Source organism: Vipera ursinii (assembly GCF_947247035.1).
Source record: "Vipera ursinii genome assembly, chromosome: 3".
In the NCBI taxonomy this organism is placed as follows: Eukaryota; Metazoa; Chordata; class Lepidosauria; order Squamata; family Viperidae; genus Vipera; species Vipera ursinii.
The window spans coordinates 122,230,144-122,253,480 of NC_139516.1; the positions used below are offsets into that span (position 1 = coordinate 122,230,144).

The following is a 23,337-nucleotide window of genomic DNA, read 5'->3' on the forward strand; positions in this document are numbered from 1 at the left end:
GAGTGGCTGTACATTCCGGCATCCCGGGACATTCAAAATGTTCCATCTCTTTCTATGGGGGGTGAGCTCTTACCCCCCGTGGATAGGGCTCGCAACTTGGGAGTCCTCCTAGATTCACGGCTTACCCTGGAAGATCATATAGTGGCCGTGACTAGGGGGGCTTTCGCCCAGGTTCGCCTGGTGCGCCAGTTGCGGCCCTATCTGAACCGGGATGCCCTGTGTACGGTCACTCATGCGCTCGTGACCTCTCGCCTTGACTACTGTAATGCTCTCTACATGGGGCTTCCCTTGAAGACCACTCGGAGGCTCCAACTGGTACAGAATGCAGCCGCGAGAGTTGTCTTGGGAGTTTCCCGGTACTCCCATGTTACACCTTTGCTCCGCGAGCTGCATTGGTTGCCAGTTGTCTTTCGGGTGAGGTTCAAGGTTTTGGTAATGATCTTTAAGTCCTTACATGGCATGGGTCCGGGATACCTCAGGGACCACCTGCTGCCGGCGTCAACTCCCCTCCGCCCTGTGCGTTCCCACAGAGAGGGCCTCCTCAGGGTGCCGCCAGTCAGGGAATGCCGACTGGTGGCCCCCAGGGGGAGGGCCTTCTCTGTGGGCGCTCCGGCATTATGGAACCTACTGCCGGTGGAGCTCCGGATGGCACCAGACCTCCGAACTTTCCGTCGTGACCTGAAGACCCACCTATTTGAAATAGCTGGTCTGGCCTGACGGGGATGGGTTTTAATAGTTGTTTTAGATTTGTTCACTGTTTTAACTGGGCATGGGTTTAATCTTTTTTTTAATTTTTGTATTGTCTTTTTTATATATGCCCTGTGAACCGCCCTGAGTCCCCACCAAGGAGAAGGGCGGTATATAAATTAAATAAAACTAAACTAAACTAAACTAAAACACAGAATTTTGTTTCAAAATCTGGAGAAGCAATTAACAAATTTCTAAAACTTTTTGTGTAGTTTTAGATAATTCTGATGTAAAAGTGTAAAAATATACAGTTTGGCTATGGTTCTTTATTTAGAAGATATAAAGAACTAATGAAAAACTTGAATATAGTTGATTTTAAATAAAATGGAAGCTTTTACATAACCATTATTTTAGCTTTGGAACCATTTTATGTACTGTATTTATCTGAATGTAAGCATAGTTATTTCTGAATAAATTAACTTTAAAATTGGAGAGTTGTCTTAAATTCATGAGAATATAGTAATGGCAACTTTTTTCTGGTTAATCATCTCATATTTATAGCATCTTCTTACATTTTGAGGTAAATGCAGTATTCAATAAGATTAAAATTAATATGTATAGAATATTTAAATGAGAATGTTATTCAGAATGCTTTTAAACATGTTAATTTTTTATACTGTATACTACATATTACTACATCAAAACAATCCAATCATATAAAATACTTAATTTAAAGGAAGAGATAAAACATATGCTTAATTGGTTTCCACTGGAATCATTGACACATCTGTTTAGCTTTGGATACATCACAACCTGAATGCTTAATGATTATTTATAATCTCTCCTTATACTAGGCACAGTATGAAAAAGAAATTAAAAATAGGCTGTTAGTTGAGAGAAAAGATACGTTAAAACATGAGATGAGAGATGCTACTAAACATCAGGTATGTGAAAATTCTTAAGGCATGTAAGACAATTTTCCTTATTTTATATTTTCTCTCTTTTTAGTTTGTATTCCTTATTTTTCCTTGTTCTTTATTTTCCAATTATTTTAATGGGAAAATTCAGGCATATTTCTTTTTGAATCAGTGGAATAGAAGGTACTAAACTGGATTGTAGACACAATCTCTTAATTTAGGAGGTTTTTGCATTTTTTAAAAAATGTATGTAAAGCTTGTGTTGCTGTTCTCACATGCTATATAAACAGTATGATTTTAGGTAAGAAGCAAAAGCTTTCATTGTGAAATTAATAAATAGCAATTGAAACCCTCACTTTACAGTATTCTATTCATCTAGCATTCATAAGTTCTAGTCTCAAAATAGTGTGGCAAAGGCTTATAAATTTTAATTGAAATACGTTGAATTTATAATTTCATACATTTTGACCTTTCTTTTTCCTCTAAAAAGCAAAGATTGCACAACTAAACCATGGACAAAGCCGACAAGTAATACTCAAATATATTCCGCTATATATCTGTGGTAATGCAGCCTTCTAATCCCCCCTCCTATCTCCATATAAATGATACAGTTCAAGACCAGAACTGTTTTTCTTCCCTAAAAGCAGGAAAGCTCTTTTAGATGAAATGACTAAAAACATCTTGTAATAACTTGGAGCATGCTGGCAAGAGTAGTCACTTGTGACTATATGTGAAACCCCCTCAGCTAGTCGATATTGTAATAAGCCAAAATGGGTAGCATCACTCCATTATTCAGAAAAGCCAACAGCATGCTTGTCCCTTAGGCTACAACATTCATTAAGGAAAGCTTACTGGGCTGAAAGCTGGAAACAGATGATAACAGGATATGATTTTCATATTTAATGCATTCCTTGGAAGAGTATGTGTGCTGCAGATTGATAGAAGAATCAACTGCTACTTTACTGAAAGACTTTCTAGTTTGCCCTATAGCTACCGATGGAATCATTCAGCCAAGAAATTAACTTTTCCTCCTTTTACCTGCTTTATGTATCAGCTAAGCAGGCTGTCTTGCTGCCAGTAAATGTTATTATGCATTTAACTGTTTGGTATTTAAGACTCTTATCAGGAAAGAAACAGAGGCAACACTATTTCATGTGTGTGTATGTGTGTGTAGGGGGGGAGATGTGTTTAATAGTGGCAGGAAGGTTTTCTTCATTGCATTAGCAGTTGCTAATCTGAGGTTATAGATTTCTTTTTTCCTGGTTGTAGATTAAAAAAGTGTTGAAACCTTGAATTTAGACCATTCTTCCTTATATACAGAGCAAAGAGCTTCACCAACCTTGACCTAGATAAGTAGACCTAGATAATATAAACATTCATTTCATTCATATATTTATAAAACAATATGGATAGAATTCTAAAATACTAATTTTCCACGTGTCCATTTTTATATAATGACACATGAAATATTTATCTGTTTTTTTTTAATTTTAAATATTTTACATTAAATATCCAAAAGCCATAGAGTACTTTAAGATTATTATAGTATTATACTGTCAATTGTTTGTGATCTGTCACTGTTCATTTTAAATTTATTAATCCTCTGTATGAGGGTGATAGCTTTTACAAATGCTGGCTAGGATCCAAACGACAGCATACAGAAACAAAAACACTTCTGTAAGCATAGAAGAATTTGATCATTCTTCCTCCTCAGCTTGTGTTCTAGACACTGTTGAGATTCAAGCAACTTTAGGCAAAGCTGTTCACATATTAGAACTCTACAGATCATTCAGTAAATTCAGCATAGCCCTATCATGTGTGTTGAAATGATTTTTTATTTTTAAATGCAATCAGAACTCAACATTAATAGAATGCAAAATCATGCACAAAACTATATATATATATATGTATCTCAAAGTTTAACAAATCAATCAAACAAGTGCTGATGTGTTTTTATTTTAAATCCACCTGAAGCTCACCATAAGCAAGACACTAAACTTGAAGTCAACAAGACTGTCCAAGCAATTTGAAAGGTCTGTTATTGGCTACACACAGGTAGCCTCAAACTTAAATCGGTCACTTAACGATCATTGAAGTTACAATGGATTCCTCCCACCCAAAGGTACTTACAATCCAGTTTCAAAGTTCTGATGGCTCTACCATCCCCTCCTCTCCCATGGTTACGTGACCGCAGGCACTTGGCAACCACAGGCATTTCAGGCACTTGGCAACCAGCCTGTTTTTTACAGCCATTTACAGCATCCTATGATCATGTGACTGAAATTTGTGACATTTCTCCTTAGAACAGCAATTAGTTCCAATTTTTTGGCAAAAAAGTGCCCCAAAGTAAATAAAGGGTTTGCTAAACAATTGTGGTATTCGCTTAACAAGTGTGACAAAAAGATTGTAAAACTGGAACTGATTGTCATGACTTACAACTGTAATAGGCAGGCTCCATTAAGGTCGTATATCAAGAATTACCTGTATGGAGTTTCTGAAGACTTGTCTAATGCATCTGGTTGGTTGGATGTGCTCAAGCAGCGCCAACATTAGATAAGAGTTCCAATGTACGATGGTCCCTTGGGGGAATGAGGTGGTAAAGTAGCATTTGTATAGCCACATGAAAGGTGACAACAGTCGTGGGCCAAAGGGGTAATGTTTATGTTGGTTTCCATCCTGCCAAGACCATCCCACATATTTGCGGTTTGGAGGCAGTACAGCTAATGCTGATAAGCTGTGGATGATTGTTTCCATTGTTTATGATCTTAAAACCATGTGGTTTCGCCACACTGATGGCTACTTCTCATTGCAATGCATCATAGTCATACTCCCCTCATGCAAGTAACTAAAGTTCCTCATTCTGAGCCAGTACCTTCTTGTGGGTGGCTACTGCACCAGTGCAAGGTGAAAAGAGGTAAAAGGCACGAAGCCATCTTCAAGTAAGCCATGTGTCTGGAATGCAGTGCATGCTTATTGGGGTCCTGTTGCTTACGGTGTTTCCAGCATTTTCTATGAAAAGGGCCCAACCTGCTTGCTGAAGATATAACCATTTTGTAGCGGAAGAAAGTATCCATTTAGAGGTGTCGAAATTTATATAAAGTCATCAGCTGTGCAATAGCATGCCTTTGAAGTATTGGGTTTGCATACCAATGTTGGTTCACCCACTAAGGCAGTATCTTGTTCTGCTTAAGATACCCTACTACTAGTCAGCGGGAGAATTTGTGTACTGCAGCGGTGGCAAAGAGACTTGAATGATGCTTCCACCTCTCTTGATCAATAAGCCTATGCCTTCTCTCTCTGTCCCTCTCAGTTTTCCCTCTGCTTTTCTAGATCAGCGTTTCCCAAACTTAGGAACTTGAAGATGCGTGGACTTCAACTCCCAGAATTCCCCAGCCAGCATAGCTGGCTGGGGAATTCTGGGAGTTGAAGTCCACGCATCTTCAAGTTCCTAAGGTTGGGAAACGCTGTTCTAGATCATGAGGCTGGGAAGAGAGGATTAAACTCCAAAAGTAAAGCTTGATTTAAAATGAAAGCACTCTAATAATGTATGTGCATACATATATGTACAGCCCAGCAAGTATTGTTGTGCTATCAACCTAGTACACACACACCTCATTGGAGAGAATTAATTTCCCCTAATTAAAGCAAGCATTTTTTCATATTCAGGGAAAGGGCAAAAGGTGTTTTAACTTTAAAGGGTGAATCCTGGATTCCTGTATCTGACAAGGTTTCAGACTAAGGACTTCTAACACCTAGTTCTATGATTTGTTGAACTGAAAACCCAGGGTGGGAAAAGGCAGTCTTTTTTGTTTCTCTAACTAATGAAGCCTTATGCTGCCTTAAATCTAAACAAAGTTAACATTGGAAAAATATTGCTATGTGGGGAGGTGCTTGAAGCATTCAGCGAATCTCAGTAATAGAGCAGATTAGTCAGTGTGTATTGGTTGGTTGCTATATCCTGGTCCTCCCTCTGTAGTAGTAAAGCCAAATCCAAACTGGCCTTCAGACATGTTTCCATTACTGTTTTCCCCTAGCATGGTGGCATTCCTTCTCATTTGTAATCTAATTTAACTACTGTAGATGTACTGTTGTTGGCTAAACCCCCAAATAACAGAACAATCAGAGAACTTGCAAACTGAAATAATAATTTTCAAAATAACCAGGTTTTCTTGTAACTACTGAACTTGAAAACTTTTTCTACTTGGAATAATTTGCACACCCATAGCATAAATTTCTTCCAGGTAGTGCTTTGTCAGACAATGAATGTGTGCTGACCTATTGCTAGCTGTGTTGCTAACCCCTTCAGAGCACATCTGAAACTTAACCTGACAATGCATGTTGCATTGCTATATACCGTTTGTTCAATGGAGTGGAGAGCCCTTACTTCATTTGCCCTTTCCATTTTTTTCTTTATTTTTTATTCTTTATTGTAATTTTTTGTAAGCCACTCAGTCATTGAGAATCTGATGGCACAGAGGTTTAATGCATTATTATTAATCTTTTTTTAAAGGAGTATTTTTCAAACAATTCCAATCTACTATACTAATAATGGAAAAAAAATAGAAAACACTTTCTTGATTTCCGAACTGTTTTTCAGATGATTCCAGAAGCAAGGCAGTCAGGAATTAATGCCGGGACACCCATGTCAAGAGGACTATATCATACAGCAACTATCTTTATGGGTCGCCAAATGTCAGCTGTCTCAAGCGTTGAAGATTTCGGTGCACCGCAGAAGTCGGAACTCACAAAGAGCTTTTCAATTTCTGACCCATATTCCTATAGACAACCATCACAGAGCTGCTATATGACAGACAGCTGTGTAGTTCAAACTAATAGTGATCTACAATGCTCAAATAAGTCTGACAAAATAGATGGGAAGACATCTCTGCTGAAAGCCGAAGAAATGCCAGTCACATCCAGTGTATCATATGAGAATGAAAGAACTCGTTTAACAGGAGAAAGTATAGCAAATAATGACAGCAATAATTTTGTGGAAAGCAGTGCCCACCCTGAACCTAAATCTCTGCTACACAAAAAATTAAGTTTTGAGAACAGATCCACCAGTCTGAAAAGTTACAGCTTCTGCAAATCATTGACCCGTGAACATTCTTTACAAAGTGAACAAGGAACTAAAGAGCCAATCTCAGCCGAAGAAATGCCAGTCACATCCAGTGTATCATATGAGAATGAAAGAACTCGTTTAACAGGAGAAAGTATAGCAAATAATGACAGCAATAATTTTGTGGAAAGCAGTGCCCACCCTGAACCTAAATCTCTGCTACACAGAAAATTAAGTTTTGAGAACAGATCCACCAATCTGAAAAGTTACAGCTCCTGCAAATCATTGACCCGTGAACATTCTTTACAAAGTGAACAAGGAACTAAAGAGCCAATCTCATCGATGGGTGATCCTGACTTACTTGTTTCTGCCAATGAGTGCTCAGAAGAAAAACTCCCAGGTATAAAGATGATATACCTTCAGGGCTTATAAAGAAAAGGAAGAAAGCCATCTTTCAGCTGTAGTTTTGATGATGTCCCATAACTGTAAAATCTAAAAATTTTTAAAAATGTACTTTTTGAATAGCAAAAGATAATAGGAATGCAGTTAGGAACTACTAGACTGTTTACATTATATTTGGTTTATTTGTAACCTTGCTTTATTTGGAATTGTTTTCTGAGACCTCAGCTACAGAGATGTTTCTCATGTTTTCTTTATTATTTAAAGGAGTATAAAGGTGTAAGAGAGCATAATCAAAGACTTTGTAAAAGTATATATTCAATACATAGTCACTTGGTCTTTCTAAATATCTAACGGTTCCATACCTCTGATATTAGGTATGTATTTTGTTTGGCATAGAAATCAGTCTTGTTTATGACAAGATTTGAAGTTAGATTTTTGTTAATTTTTTTTAAAATTAAGAATTTTTTGTCTAATGAAATGTTAATGAAACAGCTGTAGTTCTGCTGATTGAAGAATTGCAATTTCATCTTTAGGTTCCCTTTAGGACAATTCAGAATGTATATAATTTAAAATGGAGGGTAGAAATTAATCTCATTAAGCTGCAAGAAAATACTCTAATTCTTTTGTTATTCTTTCCAGGCATTGTGTTAATTTCTAAATAGAATTTTAAAAGGTGGTATTGTTTTCTAAAATATTCCTCCAATAGGTATATTGTGAGATGGTTTGTCCTAAATTTATCATGGTGGGTGGTTTTACAAACCATCCAGTATGCCTTTCTTTAGCCAGATTAGTTGTTGTTGTTTTTTGGAAACACAGGTTTTCTGCCCTATAATAATGTTCTAGACAGGTCAGGACATTATTGTAATTGTTTATAAATAAATATTTAGATTTAATAGTTCAAAAAATGTTTTTGTTACAGTTTTGGGGAGCACCATACAATTGGACAAAAATATACTGCAGGAGGAAGATAAAAGTTTAAGTAGCAGCACAGATCTTACTGTTTCATTGAGTGAGGAAGAGGAGGAGGAGGAATCAACTTCTTTGAAACTACAACAAAATCTAAACAGTGCAGATTGCAAACTTGACAATACAATATGTAATAATGAAGAATATTCTCAAATAGTTTTTTCAACTAAACACTCATGTTCTGGCCTCGAGCTAAGGTAAAACTAAACCAGTAATGTTCATTTGTATTTGTTTTGTTTATTCTTATATCTGCACATTCTGCAATTTTGGGTAGTGTACAGTAATAATAAAAGGTGCCTAAAACAATTAAAAACTAAAATATATTAAACATAATAATAATAGTATAAGACTAACATTGAGATGATCCAACATCTAGGTCAGGGGTATCAAACTGCCGGTCTGCAGGCTGGTTGCCTCATGCGGAGGCCACGCCCACCCCAGCTCCGGCAATGCGAAAAAAGTCGTGACATGTCACATGATGCGGCGAGTTTGACACCCATGATCTAGGTATTAGTTGGTAAATACTTATTTAAAGAAATAAATGTTAAAGAAACTGTTGGCATTTTCTTAGAAGTCAACAATGATCGACTAGGACAGTGTACCTCTGGGAGTACATTCCATAATGTAGGGGCAGTCTCTAAGACGGTCCGTCTTCTGGCTGCTGTTTTCCTTACTTCACACCGCAGCCAGTATTGTTGGCATGTCCTCTCTAGATGATTGCACAGCATAGATAATCTATTTTGTATAAGAGATGATACTGTATATGCCTTTCAATTGGTATGGATTTTATCCTTCCTACTGATCAGTGTAATTACCTGCCTATTTAATACAAGGTGTCATCCAGTGTAGCAAATCCTATGTTAAGATTTTCACTTTTAGCAGATATGGTACTATCTATGAACAACCGATCTTCTTTTTCCTCTGCACTATATAGAAAGCTGTTAAAAGTAGCAAAGAGATACCAGAATTAGTTACGGCAAAAAAGATACCAAGATTAAAATTGTTTTGTTTTCCTAAATTCAGCTTAACACAACTACTCAGATAGTCCTCCAGTTAGGGTTGGTTTGAGGTAGTGCTTTTCTCTCTATAAAGATTCTGAATCTTTATGTGAATAGCCAGATTTTTCTCTTTGTTTTATTAGGTATTTTTAAATACCTGTACACTAACTCCCCTGTATAATAGATTATCTGTCTTTCTTCTAAGTGTTTACAAATTTTTCTAGAACCAGTATCTTAAAACAATACATTGTTATGTCCTAACATCAGCTTACATTAAATCTTAGCAGTTAAATATATTTAGAGCTGATATGACACCTATATCTGTGGCTCTTGTATATTTTTATACTTTATAATTACTTGCTGGTTATATTTATTTTTCTTCTTTTCTGACCCTTTTAAATTGTCTTTGCAAGATAATGTGTTGACAAGCAATTTCAGATTTGTTATGAGGGAGCTGAAAATATTAATAGTATACAGGATGTCGTCTTCCTTAAATCTCTTTAATTATAACTGAATCACTGCAACAGACATGCCAAGAGTCACTTTGGATTGCAGCAAGATGTAAATGGAATAAATAAATATTTATGAATTAAGGTTGAGTGTAATTAAAGAATTGATTAACTTTCGTGATGTTAAGAACATAGTTCAATTACATATTTTACATTTGGCTAGATATCATTTAGAAATAAAAATAACATTTTATACATGTAGCTTTTATTATATACAAGTAGTCCTCGACTTACAACTATTTGTTTGGCAACTGTTTGAAGTTACAACGGCATTAAAGAAATGGGACTTAGTGACCCGTCCTCACATTTACAACCACCAAAATTCAGGCATTTGGCAACCAACAAGTATTTACAATGGTTGCATGATCCTGGGATCATGTGATCACCATTTGTGACCTTCCTAGCCAGCCTTTGACAAGCAGAGCCAATGGAAGAAGTCAGATTTGCTTGAAAAACACACAATTTGCTTGACAACTACAGTGATTTTCTTAACAGCCATGGCTAAAATTGAGTGCAACTAACCAAACAACCGCCTTGCTTAGCACTGAAAATTCTGATCCCAATTGTGATCATAAGTCGAGAACTACCTGTGTAGCCTTTATTATAATTTTTTTTCTGCGTTAATCAAAATGGTGCAAGTGACAGTAACACTTTTTAAGTAAGTTGTTATAATTTTATATATTTTAAATATGCATTCCCCCACCCCACCCCAGTCAGTACTATTTAAGATTGAAAATAGGTATTGAACTAGAAGTCCCTAAAGCAGCATTAACAATATACTGAATTATAATTAAATCTCTCTAAATTGAATCTCTCTGAATCTTGTCTCTCTGCTTGTTCACTGGGCTTCTGCCACATGTGTTTTTAAAGTTCTGCTGCTGGCTTTCATAGATTCCTCTATTGATCTCTGTGAATCCTATCCTACCGCCACATCTTTATTTTAAAATTTAAGAGTGGAACCAGCAACAAGCCTCATAATGACATCTTATGATAACTTATTAGTATCATGCTACCATGTTGCCATCGGCCTATTAATATTGCTACTTCTACCATGGGAAATAAATCAATGAACTATCTATTAAATAGTGCATGATCTTTCAAAACGTTTGATGTGTCAGTATTGTCAAACGGAGGGAGCATCTTGTTTTTCGCTTTGTCAGTTCCCATCACTAACCTGTGCTTCATTTAGAGCTTTAGCAAGTCCAGACACTTCGACTTTGCACTTAGGAAAATAATGAGTATTTCGAGCTTAGGTTTAAGAAGGAACAAGGCAGAGACCTTTTGCTTGTGTTGCTTCAGCTGCATTCAAGAGGACTTAGCACAGATGGATTGTGCATTACAAAATGTAACACATAATTCAAGCTGTCAGCTTAATCAGACTGTTTCCAGGAAGCAACCTGTAAAGAGAAAGACCCCTTCTTTGCTGACCCCTGATCCATAGCCTGCTGCATCATGTCATCCATTTTGCTTTTCTTTATTTATGTGTCCTTTCCTTCCCCTTCTTTTTATTAATGTATTCCCTTCAAGTGGCACCCTGGAAAGACCACCCAGAGGGAGGAGCACAATAGGGAATGACCTAGCTGAAATAGAGATTTTGTAAGACTTTAGTGCAATGAAAAGCCCCGTTGAACTGCCTGTGTGTTCTTACTGGTTCAGTGTGTATTGGTTTAAAACTCAAAACTTCACTCCCACACCACCTTCCATTTTTCAGTTGTTCACCCTTACTGTTATGGGAATGCACTGCAATCATTTTCAGTAACTTAAATATTTTACAGCGCTATGTGAATCGTGCACACACTATGCATTAAAGTTGTAAATATTTTAGAAGCTTGGTAGGATCTCTGAATATAGTTTTTGTACTATAGTTTATAGGCCAGCTGGGTGTTTGCTTTATAGAGTTCTGCTTGAACAAAGCTGGCAGTCTGAAATAAAAATCTGAATAGCTATTTACACCTCTATAAAAGGATTAGCAATACTCCATTGTTAAAATGCTTAAATCTTAATTTGCATCATTATAGAGGCATCCCATTATTATAATTCCCCATAAATCGCAGTTATGTTTTCCACCTGTAGGGATCCATTAGCTTTTTACGTTCACATAGTTATCATACGTTTTGGTTGTTTTAAATTAAAAATAGCCAAATGCTGAGCTGCTTCAAACAAAGTTTGCAATGTCATTGCACTATTGGCCAAATGTGGCCCTAAAATGTATTAAGTTTCTTTGCTAATCATGTTATACATAGAAATAAACATTATCAGATAAATTACTTGTGCTACAATAGTCTAGCAGAACAGACTCACTTTTTATACACCAAACCAGGACAGTATTTTACTAGTTACATGAATTCTGCAAACTTATGATATATAATCCTGACATAAAAACTTGAGCTATGGTTGCTACAGGTTTGTATGTTTCATTCTTTTTTTCCCCCTTTGACATTTAGGGATTCCCAATATATACGATGCTGGCTTCACATTGCAAATTTTTTATCTCTGTTTTGTTGATTGCTACTCGTGAAGATAAACCCTACACAATATGATAATGTTGCCTCATACAACATTTATCACACTGTTGTGTCCCTATCTAAATGTCACAAAACAGGGACGAACAAAAGTATTTTCAGGTGATATAGCTCAGTGCTTCTTGGTATAATCCAGAGAAGGCATATATACAACGAAATACAGCAAAAGTGCTTCTACTTCCCCATTTATATTACTATGCCCTATTTTAATATCAATATTTTAGTAGATTGTTAAACAATATGTTCTTGCTACTGCATGAAATGCATTTTTTCTTATTTCTGCAGAGAATGTCTATCATTTGAAGGATTTTGTCATGTCTTAACTTTCATAGAAGAACTGGTGGCCAAAGTACCTTCTGAATGCCCGGCATTATACCAGAGAGAAACTGCTAATACAGCAGAACTAGAGAAGCTTATAAGGTCAAGGCTATTTTCATTTAATGTGAAATGTTAGCATGCTACCTATACAACTATTCTGATTGTGGCTTTGAATTTATTTTGGATTACTCCTCCACCACAAAAATCCTGGATTGTTCTCATTTCAAATTGGTCTGTTTAGGAGAATAATGTAAAGATGTTTTAACAACGAGGCATGCATATTATATTTCAGGGTTCATATGAAATGAAGTTCAAATGATTAGATATCTCAAAAGAGGCTTTTCAGCATTTATAAATATCATTGATTTTGGAGAAAGAACAATATTATTTTGTTAAACTGGAGGAAGATAGGAAAGCACAGACTGGTGTAGCACCTTTCACTTCCCTCCCAAATTTGGGAATTCACTATAACATTTAGTAACTTTGCCTTCTGTTTAAGGTAAATAATCTGTTTTTTGGAATGGTCATTCTTACTTTAATAATCTGTGGCTAAAGTCTATAATAACATTGCAGGAACAATTTGATTGTTTTAAAGTCATTGATTCCTCATTAATATACTTTTTAAAAATTGTTATATGGAAAGGACCTTATACCGTATTTTTCGGACCATAAGACGCACCGAACCATAAGACGCACCCAGTTTTTAGAGCAGGAAAACAAGAAAAAAAAATCTCCTTCTCTCTCTTTCTCTCTCTTTCTCTCCCTCCCTCTCCCATTGTCCCTCCCTCCCTCCCTCCCTCCCTTCCTTCCTTCCTTCCTTCCTTCCTTCCTTCCTTCCTTCCTTCCTTCCCTCCCTCTTTGTCCTTCCCTCTCTGCATTAGAGCAGTACCCGCGGAGGTGGCCCTGCAGCCCGGCTTTCTCTTGCAGAAAGCAAGCTGAAACGGAGTGAGGGAGATTGCCAGAAATGCGAATCGGCCAATCTCGCGCTCCTGCAAACTCAGCACGTGCTGAGAAATGCCGATCTCACGCTCCTGCACTCTCCCTCGCTCGGTTTCAGCTTCCCTTGCTACAAGAGAAAGCAAGCTGAAACGGAGTGAGGGAGATTGCCAGAAATGCGAATCGGCTGATCTCGCGCTCCTGCAAACTCCCTCGCTCGGTTTCAGCTTCCCTTGCTACAAGAGAAAGCAGGCTGAAACAAGGCAGATTGCAGCAGCGCGAGATCAGCCAATTCGCATTCCTGGCAATCGGCATTTCTCAGCACGTGCTGATTCGTGCTCCTGGCAATCTCCCTTGCTTTCCACTTGCAGAGGTTGGGGCTGGCCATACGGATCACCTTCGGACCATAAGACGCACCCTCGTTTTCCCCCCCACTTTTGGGAAAAATAAGTGTGTCTTATGGTCCGAAAAATACGGTATTTGGCAATGCAATTACGTTTTCATTATTCTGATTTATTTTGGTAGATTGCAAATCAGACCCAGAGTGTTTGCATTGACCACACTCTAGTCCAGGACTCTTTTTTCCCTCATTCCTCCTAGGAATTGTTGAAAGAATTATTATATATTCTTCACACTTGACAGTGTTGGCATTGCAGGCTCACAGTCTAACTTTGCACAGATCTTAAAACAGAAATGCTGACTACAAAAAAGGTCCTACCGTAAATGGTCTATCACAGACATATCAAACTCACAACATCACATGACAGCACACAACATATTGGAACTTTTCCCCATTGCCGGCAATGGGGTGGGTGTGGTTTTGTCGTGACGTGTCTGACCTATGGGCCGGCAGTTTGACACCCCTGGTCTATCATATTCTTCCACTAAGACTTTCATTTTACCCAACTGTGTATCACAGTTATTTCTATTATTTCAGCTGGGTAAAATATCAGTTATCAGATGTGGAATCAAAGAAGTTTCTTTGGTTGTTAGGGTGGTACAGGTGAAGAAGTTGGTGCATGCATACACCTTGACCTATCAATATTTGATCAATATATTAATAGTGTTTTAAATTTGATTGATAAAAATAGAATATAATTAACTACCTCTTTTTAAGTACCTGTTTTGTTTATAGCCTCTGTAATAAAGGTGGCAATTTGGCACAAGAAAACTTTGATGCATGTGAAGCACTGGTCCTGTATCAACTTCAGAAATTATTGCAAAATACAATGAATGGATGCCTTTTACAAGATAAAATGCTTAATGACAAAAGGGAAGGACTGAATGAAGAACAAAGCAGGTATGATCACTAAATGTTCACAGAGTCATCATTTGTCTAAATCACGTGCTGTATATGATAACAAAATCAAAGCACTTCAAGAGAGTTGCATGCATCAGGTTATAGTTTAACTATTCAAAATATAGAAATATAGAAATTAAATATGCTTTATAGAACAATCCTGTACATGTTTGCTTTGATGTAAGTCTCACTGAGTTCATTGAGACTTATTCCTGGGTAAGAATGTATAGAATAGGAGCTTTGAAAGGAAAGAGATGAATAGGAAAAAGAAAATTCTAGCTCCGTGGTGGCGAACCTATGGCACGCATGCCACAGGTGGCATACACAGCCACTCTGTGGGCACGCGCGCCATCGCCCCAGTCCTAGGCCTTCAGCTGGGTTTTATAAAACCTTTTCGCTTTAGGCCTCCACTGCCATGTGCAAAAAAAAAAGGATCAATCAATCAATTTCAACTTCTTGTGGGAGAAAAAAAGATCTCGCAAAGTTGGAATTGATTGATTGAACTTTTTAGTCCCACCTAGTCTGCCGTTACCACTGCAGCCATGCTCACCCAATAGGCCACACCCACCCAAAGGGCCACGCCCACCCGGCACCCGATGATACATAAATGGGTTTTGGGTTGCAGTTTGGGCACATAAAGTGTTAACTTAGGCTTTTGCCAGTGCATCTGTCAGCACGTACATAGGTAAACACACATACACATATACCTAATCTATTACTAGCTCACTACTCTTAACACATAAAACTCCCTCAAATACATTATTGCACATATAGTTCCCCTCAAATAGACTCATGTGAGAGATTGTGAGAAACAGACATGGCAGAAGTTCAGTGTGCATGACAAGAGGTAACACAGCCCACGGGTGGAAGCTGAGGGAAGGAAATTTGGATTGTTGTATGCTGCCAAGAGTTGCTTTCTATGAGATGGACAATCATGTACATTTGATGAATAATAAATATTTCTGAGATTCTGCCCTAATTGGTTTACTATGTGTTCAGATTTCAAAATTATAAGCACTTTCATGGCTTGATTATCTGCTCAAGCTTTAGTTGATAATTTACTTGAAAGTACAGATATGACCATAACTGGGACCAGGAACTCTACTGTAGTCATAAAGTCAAAAATCATGGGACCATGCCAATTCTGGTTGTGGTTCTTAAGCAAATTGTTTACACCATAACAACAAAGCAAAAAATAAAACAAAAAAACCACAGTAAAAGCACAAACATCTCAATGACCTAATCCAGGGGTCAGCAACCTGAAACAGTGAAAGAGCCACTCGGAACCGGTTCCCTCACAAAAGGAAAAACTGGGAGCCGCAAAAAATGTGTGCGCATGCGCGTACATGCGCGCATGCGCAGAACAGTGTTTGGCTGAAGAGTGGAGCCAAGGCGAGATATGCACCTACCCTGCATATTTGAATTGATTGGTTGAACTTTTTTAGTCCCACTTTTTTTCTTTTTCTTTTGGACTGCACATGGCAGAGGACTGGGAGCCGCAGGAGGCTGAAAGAGCTGCATGCGGCTCCAGAGCCGCGGGTTGCAGACCTGTGACCTAATCAATCTAATTTCATTTTTCTATAAAAACCGTGTTTCCCAAAAATAAGACTCAACCAGAAAATAAGCTCTAGCCTCATTTTTTAGCATGCTCCTAAAATAAGCCCTAAAAGGGACGCGGTGGCTCAGTGGGTTAGGATGCTGAGCTTGTCGATCAGAAGGTTGGCAGTTTGGCGGGTCGAATCCTGAGTGCCGCGTAACAGAGTGAGCGCCTGTTACTTGTCCCAGCTTCTGCCAACCTAGCAGTTCGAAAGCGTGTAAAAATGCAAGTAGAAAAGTAGAAAAAATAGGGACCACTACGGTGGGAAGGTAACAGTGTTCTGTGTGCCTTTGGCGTCTAGTCATGCCAGCCACATGACCACGGAGATTTCCTCGGACAAGCGCTGGCTCTTCGGCTTTGAAATGGAGATGAGCACCGGCCCCTAGAGTTGGAAACGACTAGCACGCATGTGCGGGGGAACCTTTACCTTTACTTTACCTTTAAAATAAGCCCTACCCCCAAAATAAGCCTAGGGGTGGGCATAGCCAGCAGGGGCCAATAGTGTCCAACAACAGCAATAGCCCATGCAGCACAGGTAAGTCCAAGCACTACGACCACCAGGCCATCTCCCCAAGCAGAGGTGCGGGGAGTGGCAGGTGATCCGGAGGCGCTTTCTGGCCACCTGGCTCGCGGGACACTCATGCGCTGGCACCAACAGCAGGTTAGCAGAGGCACGGGGGGGAGGCAGTAGATCCAGTTGTACTGTGCAGCTGCCTGGCTTGTGGGAGGCTCACACGGTGGGAGTCGGCAGAGGCATGTGGGGGGGGAAGGCAGGCGATTCTGACATGCTGCCCACTCCATCCCACTGTTCTGTTCCAGCCTACGACCGGCCCTGTTTGAATGTCAGGGACAACTTCTTTTTAGTCAACAGGCTGGAAAAAACCAACCAAATTTATTTAAAAAGAAATCAAAAGTTCAAACAAGAGTTAAACCAATAGTTCAAACAAGAGTTAAACAGGAATAACAGACCAGGACTCTAGCAGAAGATCTTCAAACGGTTGCCTTCAGCAACCAGCACCTCCCACACCTTCCCGTTTTATCAGCAGTCCCAAAGCGTGGCTTCTCATTGCCTTCTCCTCCTCTCACCGAGTTGCCTCATGGCCTTTCTCTGTTCTACTCTGCTGGAATGCCTCCTGCTCCTAGCATCCCTGAATAGATCCAGCTGTGAATCATCTATGTCCAATACCTCGTGCTCACACAGCTGAGTGTGATGAAGAACATGATGGGAGGGGCGAGGCTGAGAGTCCTGCAGTGCACCAGAGCCTCCCTCTGACACCAAAAGCTCTCCAAACCCCTCCTCCTCCTCCTCTTCAGAATCATCAGACTCAGCTGCCGGTATCACAGGCTGACACTGAATCACAACACCCACTTCTTTCAGCTTCCCACAGCTGTGTTGAGGCAGGCGACCGCACGGCACATCAGGATCCCCTGCTCTCCCTCTTGTGCTTCTGCCTGCTGCTGATGCCACCGTTTGACCTTCCCCTGAGCCAGGCGGCCACGTGGCACATCCGGATCGCCTGCCTCCCCCTTGTGCCTCTGGCTCTGCCTGCTGCTGATGTTGCTGCACGAGCTTCCTGTGAGCAAGATGGCCATGCAGCATGTCCAGATTGCCTACCTTCCCCCCCTCCCCCCCGTGTGTCTGCCTCCGCCTGCTGCTTGGACAGTAACCTACACTGCACAGGATGCGCAGCCCGAGAGTACGCCAGCCAAGAGGCCAGTGGGCTACCTCTTATGTGCACACTGGGGGGGACACTCGGCTGGGCTGAGTACCCTGATACCATGTTTCCACCAAAATAAGCCCTAATGCATCTTTTGGTGCCCCCAAAAATATAAGACCAGGGCTTATTTTTGGGGTAACACAGTAATATATACTGTATTGGAAAAAGTTACTTTAATGAAAACAATATAGTTTAATAAAAGAAACACAGGTCCAATAAGAGATCAAAAATATTAAAATCACAAAGAGTCTGTGATCTTAAACAATAGATTCCATCCCCCTGGGCTTGATGAAAATGAGAAACAAAAAAAAATTGTAACTCTAGAATTATTCCATATTTCAGTTCTATATAAACAATATCTCATGGCTACTTTGAGGCATCACGTACTTTGAGCATTTTAAATGAAAACTTTTTTTCTCTTCTGTTTAGATCTGAATTGGCTTCTTATTTTACTAAGATTTGGGAACGTTTAGGCAAACATATCTTAGTCTTGCAAAAGCACCATATTTTAGTCAGACAAGAAGTGAAAGACATGCTTGGTACCCTATTGATTTTGGAGAATCATAAAGAAAAAAGCCCGGTCAGTATCTTACTTTTCTGTCTTTGATAGCTCTCTTATATCACTATTTGGCAATGTTGTCCCGTTCTGTGGCAAACGTCTTCAGCTCAGGAACTTTTAAGAATTTTCTAACAAACGTATTTCAGGTCCTGACAGCGTTTCTCTGGGATTTAAGTCTGGACATTGATTTGGCCGTTTCAAAACCCAAAACTTCCTCATTCCTTTGTTTGCACGTTAGTAGTCACCAAAGTGGTGCATGGGCCATTTGTGCTTCAGTTTCAGTGGACAAACAAATATTGTCTTATAAAATAAACTAATGAAAAGCTGACTTCATGTTTTTGCCAATGTCAAATTGAGAAGGCAAAATATCCTTGTACCATGACACTTTCATTTTTGACCATTCTTATGAATTTGTTGGATATTTTATAGTGAAATTGATCTTTGTATTCTGTTTTTTTTAATTTTTTATTGTTGTGAGCCTCCCTGAGTCCTTAGGGAGAAGGGCGGCATATAAATTTTATTATTATTATTATTGTTGTTGTTGTTGTTGTTGTTATTCATGCTTGCGTTTCTACCAGACATAATGATAGCCCCTAGAACCTGAAAAGTTCTATTTTTTACTTATTTTTCCATAGAAATTTCTTGCAGAAGCCTGGCGAATCATTCAGGCACATTTTTAGAAAATTTGAGACAATGTTCTTTGTGAATAATTGTTTTTCCCTTTCTTGTTCTCTCATGAATCCTTTTATATGTGTTGCTTTTCGGATAGGGAAATCATAAATATTAACTTCAGCCAGGATAAAAGGACCCTGTTGAATTCTGGATGTTCTGAAGTTCCTTATGGACTTTGTCTATTCTTTTGGAATGATTTTGACAGGATAGCTATTCTTGAGAAGATTCATTATTTTAAATCTCCACTTTCCTGGACCAATTAAGTCCCAGAACTTTTGAAATAAGACTGTATCTATTTCAAGACGATTAGGCATCACATACTTTTTTTTAATGTGAATCTTCAGAAATTCATTTTGGGTGGGATATGAGTACATCATTGGGGTGAAAGGAGCCAGATTTTGAGAGATTGATATCAGGCAAGATTATCTTTGCCCTCATTGTTTAAAAAAATAACCACGCAACTGCCTCAGTTATCATTTTAATGGCATTGATTGAACAGTTGCTTTTTTCATGCAGGCACATTGCTCAGTACGTATTTTTATTTTTTTAATTTTAATTCCATTTATATCCCTCCCTTCTCCGAAGACTCAGGGCGGCTTACAAGCTTAGCAGTAGATGACTTTTTTATGAGGTAAATAAAACAAGCAGCAAACTTTACTCTAATTTGCTCAAGTCCTTTTATTTTTCAGTAAGATCCTTATAACATTCATTGGAGTTCTTGGTGCTCTCTAAGCTTGGTTGTTTGTCTGCAGACATACAGTCATGGCCGAAATTGTTGGCACCCCAGAAATTTTTCCAGAAAATCAAGTATTTCTCACAGAAAAGTATTGCAGGAACACATGTTTTGCTATACACAGGTTTATTCCCTTTGTGTGTATTGGAACACAACAAAAAAAGGGAGGAAAAAAAGCAAATTGGACATAATTTATTTATTTATGTCAAACAAAACTCCAAAAATGGGCCGGACAAAATTATTGGCACCCTTTAAAAATTGTGGGTAAACAAGATTGTTTCAAGCATGTGATGCTCCTTTAAACTCACCTGGGGCAAGTAACAGGTATGGGCAATATAAAAATCACACCTGAAAGCAGATAAAAAGGAGAGAAGTTCACTTAGTCTTTGCATTGTGTGTCTGTGTGTGCCACGCTAAGCATGGACAACAGAAAGAGGAGAAGAGAACTGTCTGAGGACTTGAGAACCAAAATTGTGGACAAATATCAACAATCTCAAGGTTACAAGTCCATCTCCAGAGATCTAGATTTGCCGCGCAACATTATCAAGAAGTTTGCAACCCATGGCACTGTAGCGAACCTCCCTGGTCGTGGATAGAAGAGAAAAATTGATGAAAGGTTGCAACGCAGGATAGTCCGGATGGTGGATAAGCAGCCCCAAACAAGTTCCAAAGGAATGCAAGCTGTGCTGCAGGCTCAGGGAGCATCAGTGTCAGTGCAAACTATCCGTCGACATTTAAATGAAATGAAACGCTATGGCAGGACACCCAGGAGGACCCCATGGCTGTCCAGTCTCTTCTTAAAAACTTCCAGTGTTGGAGCATTCACCACTTCTGGAGGCAGGTTGTTCCACTGGTTAATTGTTCTAACTATCTGCCACAAAGCAGAGGGAGCCAAGCTATTCTCCAAAGCACCTGAAAGCAGGACAAGAAGCAATAGATGGAAACTAGTCATGGAGAGAAGCAACCTAGAACTAAGGAGAAACTTCCTGATAGTTAGAACAATTAACCAGTGGAACAACCTGCCTCCAGAAGTGGTGAATGCTCCAACACTGGAAGTTTTTAAGAAGAGACTGGACAGCCATTTGTCTGAAATGGTATAGGGTTTCCTGCCTTAGCAGGGGGTTGGACTAGATGACCTCCAAGGTCCCCTCCAACTTCTTCTTCTTCTTCTTCTTCTTCTTCTTATTATTATTATTATTATTATTATTATTATTATTATTATTATTATTATTATAGTTTAATCCACTTGCACTGTTTTATGTTTACATGTTTGATGACAAACAGCCTTATGTTTATAAGTGACAGTTTTCCTACTAAGCACCTGCATGTCATAAGCAGTTGAATTAAAATTACCATATTAAAATCAAATCTGATGTTTTTTAATTTTTACTTGGTGTGCGTTGGAAGAGGGGTAGTCTTATACGGCGAGTATAGCCCAAACCCTATAATTTAACAGGAAATGTAGGGGGTCGTCTTATACGCCCAGTCGTCTTATACGCCGGAAAATACGGTAGGTCTTTTATGAGCAATTGATCTGAGAGACTTTTTCCAAAAGAACAGTAATAATGAGATCTCAATTTTCAGAATTCTCACACAAATAAAAATGTCAAACCAATACAATGAGTATTGGTTAATTAGTTTCAAGATATATCAAGGCAGGAGCTGAGAGAAGCTCATTTCAGAATTTGCATTTACTATGGTAATTCTGCAAAAAATATTGGAATATTTTTTTAAATACTGTTCTATTTTTTTTTTTTGCTTTAGACTTCTCCAGTGTTGAAAGACTTTGTAGATGATTGTGAAGACAGATCATTTTCCTGTAGTGATAAAACCTCCTATAATTCACAAGCGAAAAATAGCCCGGAAAAGCAAGGTAAACATTTAGAATATAGAGAGTGCAGAAAATAATATTCTGTAAAACACGTTACATATATTTTTGCGTAGAAGAATAAAGACTTAGAATTGTACTTGTAATTTGTTGGCAAAGAAGAAACATAATAATCCATGTTTTAGAAGGAAAGTCTCTTACTAAGAAAAGGGTTTGTAGGGTTTTGTAATAAGTTTGTCTGCTGAAGGAAATAACTTTGGAAACGGAAGATGGTGATGTGCTCAACAAAGGCCATAGGAAACAAACCATTAGAATTTACAAATAGTCCTTGACTTACAACCAAAAATGGGACCAGGACTTCCATTGCTAAGCAATGCTGTTGTTAAGTGAGTGTTGCCCCATTTTATGATCTCTTTTGCTGTGGTCATTAAGCAAATCACACAATCATTAAGCAAATCCAGCTTCCACCACTGACTTTGCTTATTGGAAACCTCTGGAAGATCTCAAATGATGATTACAGGACTCTGGGACCTGCAAATGTTGTAACTATATACAGGTTGCCAAGCACCCAAATTTTGATCATGTGACCAAGGGACACTTTGATGTTTGTAAATGCAAGAACCAGTTGTAAATCACTTTTTTCCCAACGCCATCGTAGCTTCAAATGTTTGTGAACAAATGATGATAAGTCAAGGACTACCTGTAGACTCATTTACATAGTACTCATAAGCAATCATTGATCCATTACTTTAGTAGAATTTTATCATTTTAAGAGCCCTGGTGGGGCAGTGGTTAGAATACAGTATTATGCTGACGTTGTAAACTGCTCAGAGTGTGTTGTAAAGGACTTTGGAGTAGTATGTAAGTGCTATTACTATTGCTATCATTAAAAGAGAGGCAGTGATTTAAAATAATTATCTAGATCTAGTTTGTCTGTGTGTTTATCCCTGTGTCTTTGTATATTTTCTTGGGATTAATAGCCAAGTTGGCTAAGTTTTGCTGGCAAGTTTTTGCTGACTTTAAATACAGAGCCTCAAAATATAGTTGCTGTTTTCTTTGGCAAATAAACAGAGAGTAACAGCGTATTTTACCAAAGTTCACAGTAGGATCCTACTGTGAATGGACAGTTTAGATCAATAAATAAGAGATGACAAAAAATGAAAAAGTAAAGGGAATGGGACTTGAAAGGAAAACAAAGTGGTCTGATCACTGTGAGTTTGAAATGTGTTTCATTACTGTTTGTATTCACATACAAAAATTACAAGCTGGTGTGAAGATGAGAGTAACCAAAAAAAAAAACTTCTTAGAAAAGATTGATATTATAGGTAAATGTAATAGCTGTATAATGGGCTCAGATGTGGTGTTTACCTTTATTATACAATAAAACATTGCATTTCAGTGGCTTGTGAATTACCCTCATTCTGAATAAATCCAGCTAGTACATTCTGGGTTCAGACATAAAATGCAAGAACATAAGGTCCGTGCTTATGTCATGCCCGCTTTAAGTCTTTGTAATTGTGTTATATGTTTTAAACCTTTGTGAATATCTATCATTTTAGCCTTTCAGGTCTTGGTATCAGTCTTACAAAGGTCAGTCACCATGGGGAAGAATCAGT

General features: G+C 38.5%; 1 protein-coding gene across 2 annotated transcripts in view; it reads left to right on the plus strand.

Moving 5' to 3' along the window:
- The window catches only part of KIZ (kizuna centrosomal protein), a 67,988-nt gene that overhangs the window by 17,952 nt on the left and 26,699 nt on the right, over nt 1-23,337 (plus strand). The window contains exons 4-10 of one of the 2 annotated variants that reach the window (XM_083360622.1): nt 1,542-1,631; nt 6,202-7,063; nt 7,985-8,228; nt 12,346-12,480; nt 14,450-14,614; nt 18,359-18,509; nt 21,658-21,766. In XM_083360622.1, the coding sequence (XP_083216748.1) occupies nt 1,542-1,631; nt 6,202-7,063; nt 7,985-8,228; nt 12,346-12,480; nt 14,450-14,614; nt 18,359-18,509; nt 21,658-21,766 (1,756 nt within the window). The remainder of the gene's footprint in view (nt 1-1,541; nt 1,632-6,201; nt 7,064-7,984; nt 8,229-12,345; nt 12,481-14,449; nt 14,615-18,358; nt 18,510-21,657; nt 21,767-23,337) is intronic. The other variant, XM_083360623.1, reaches the window with a different exon arrangement.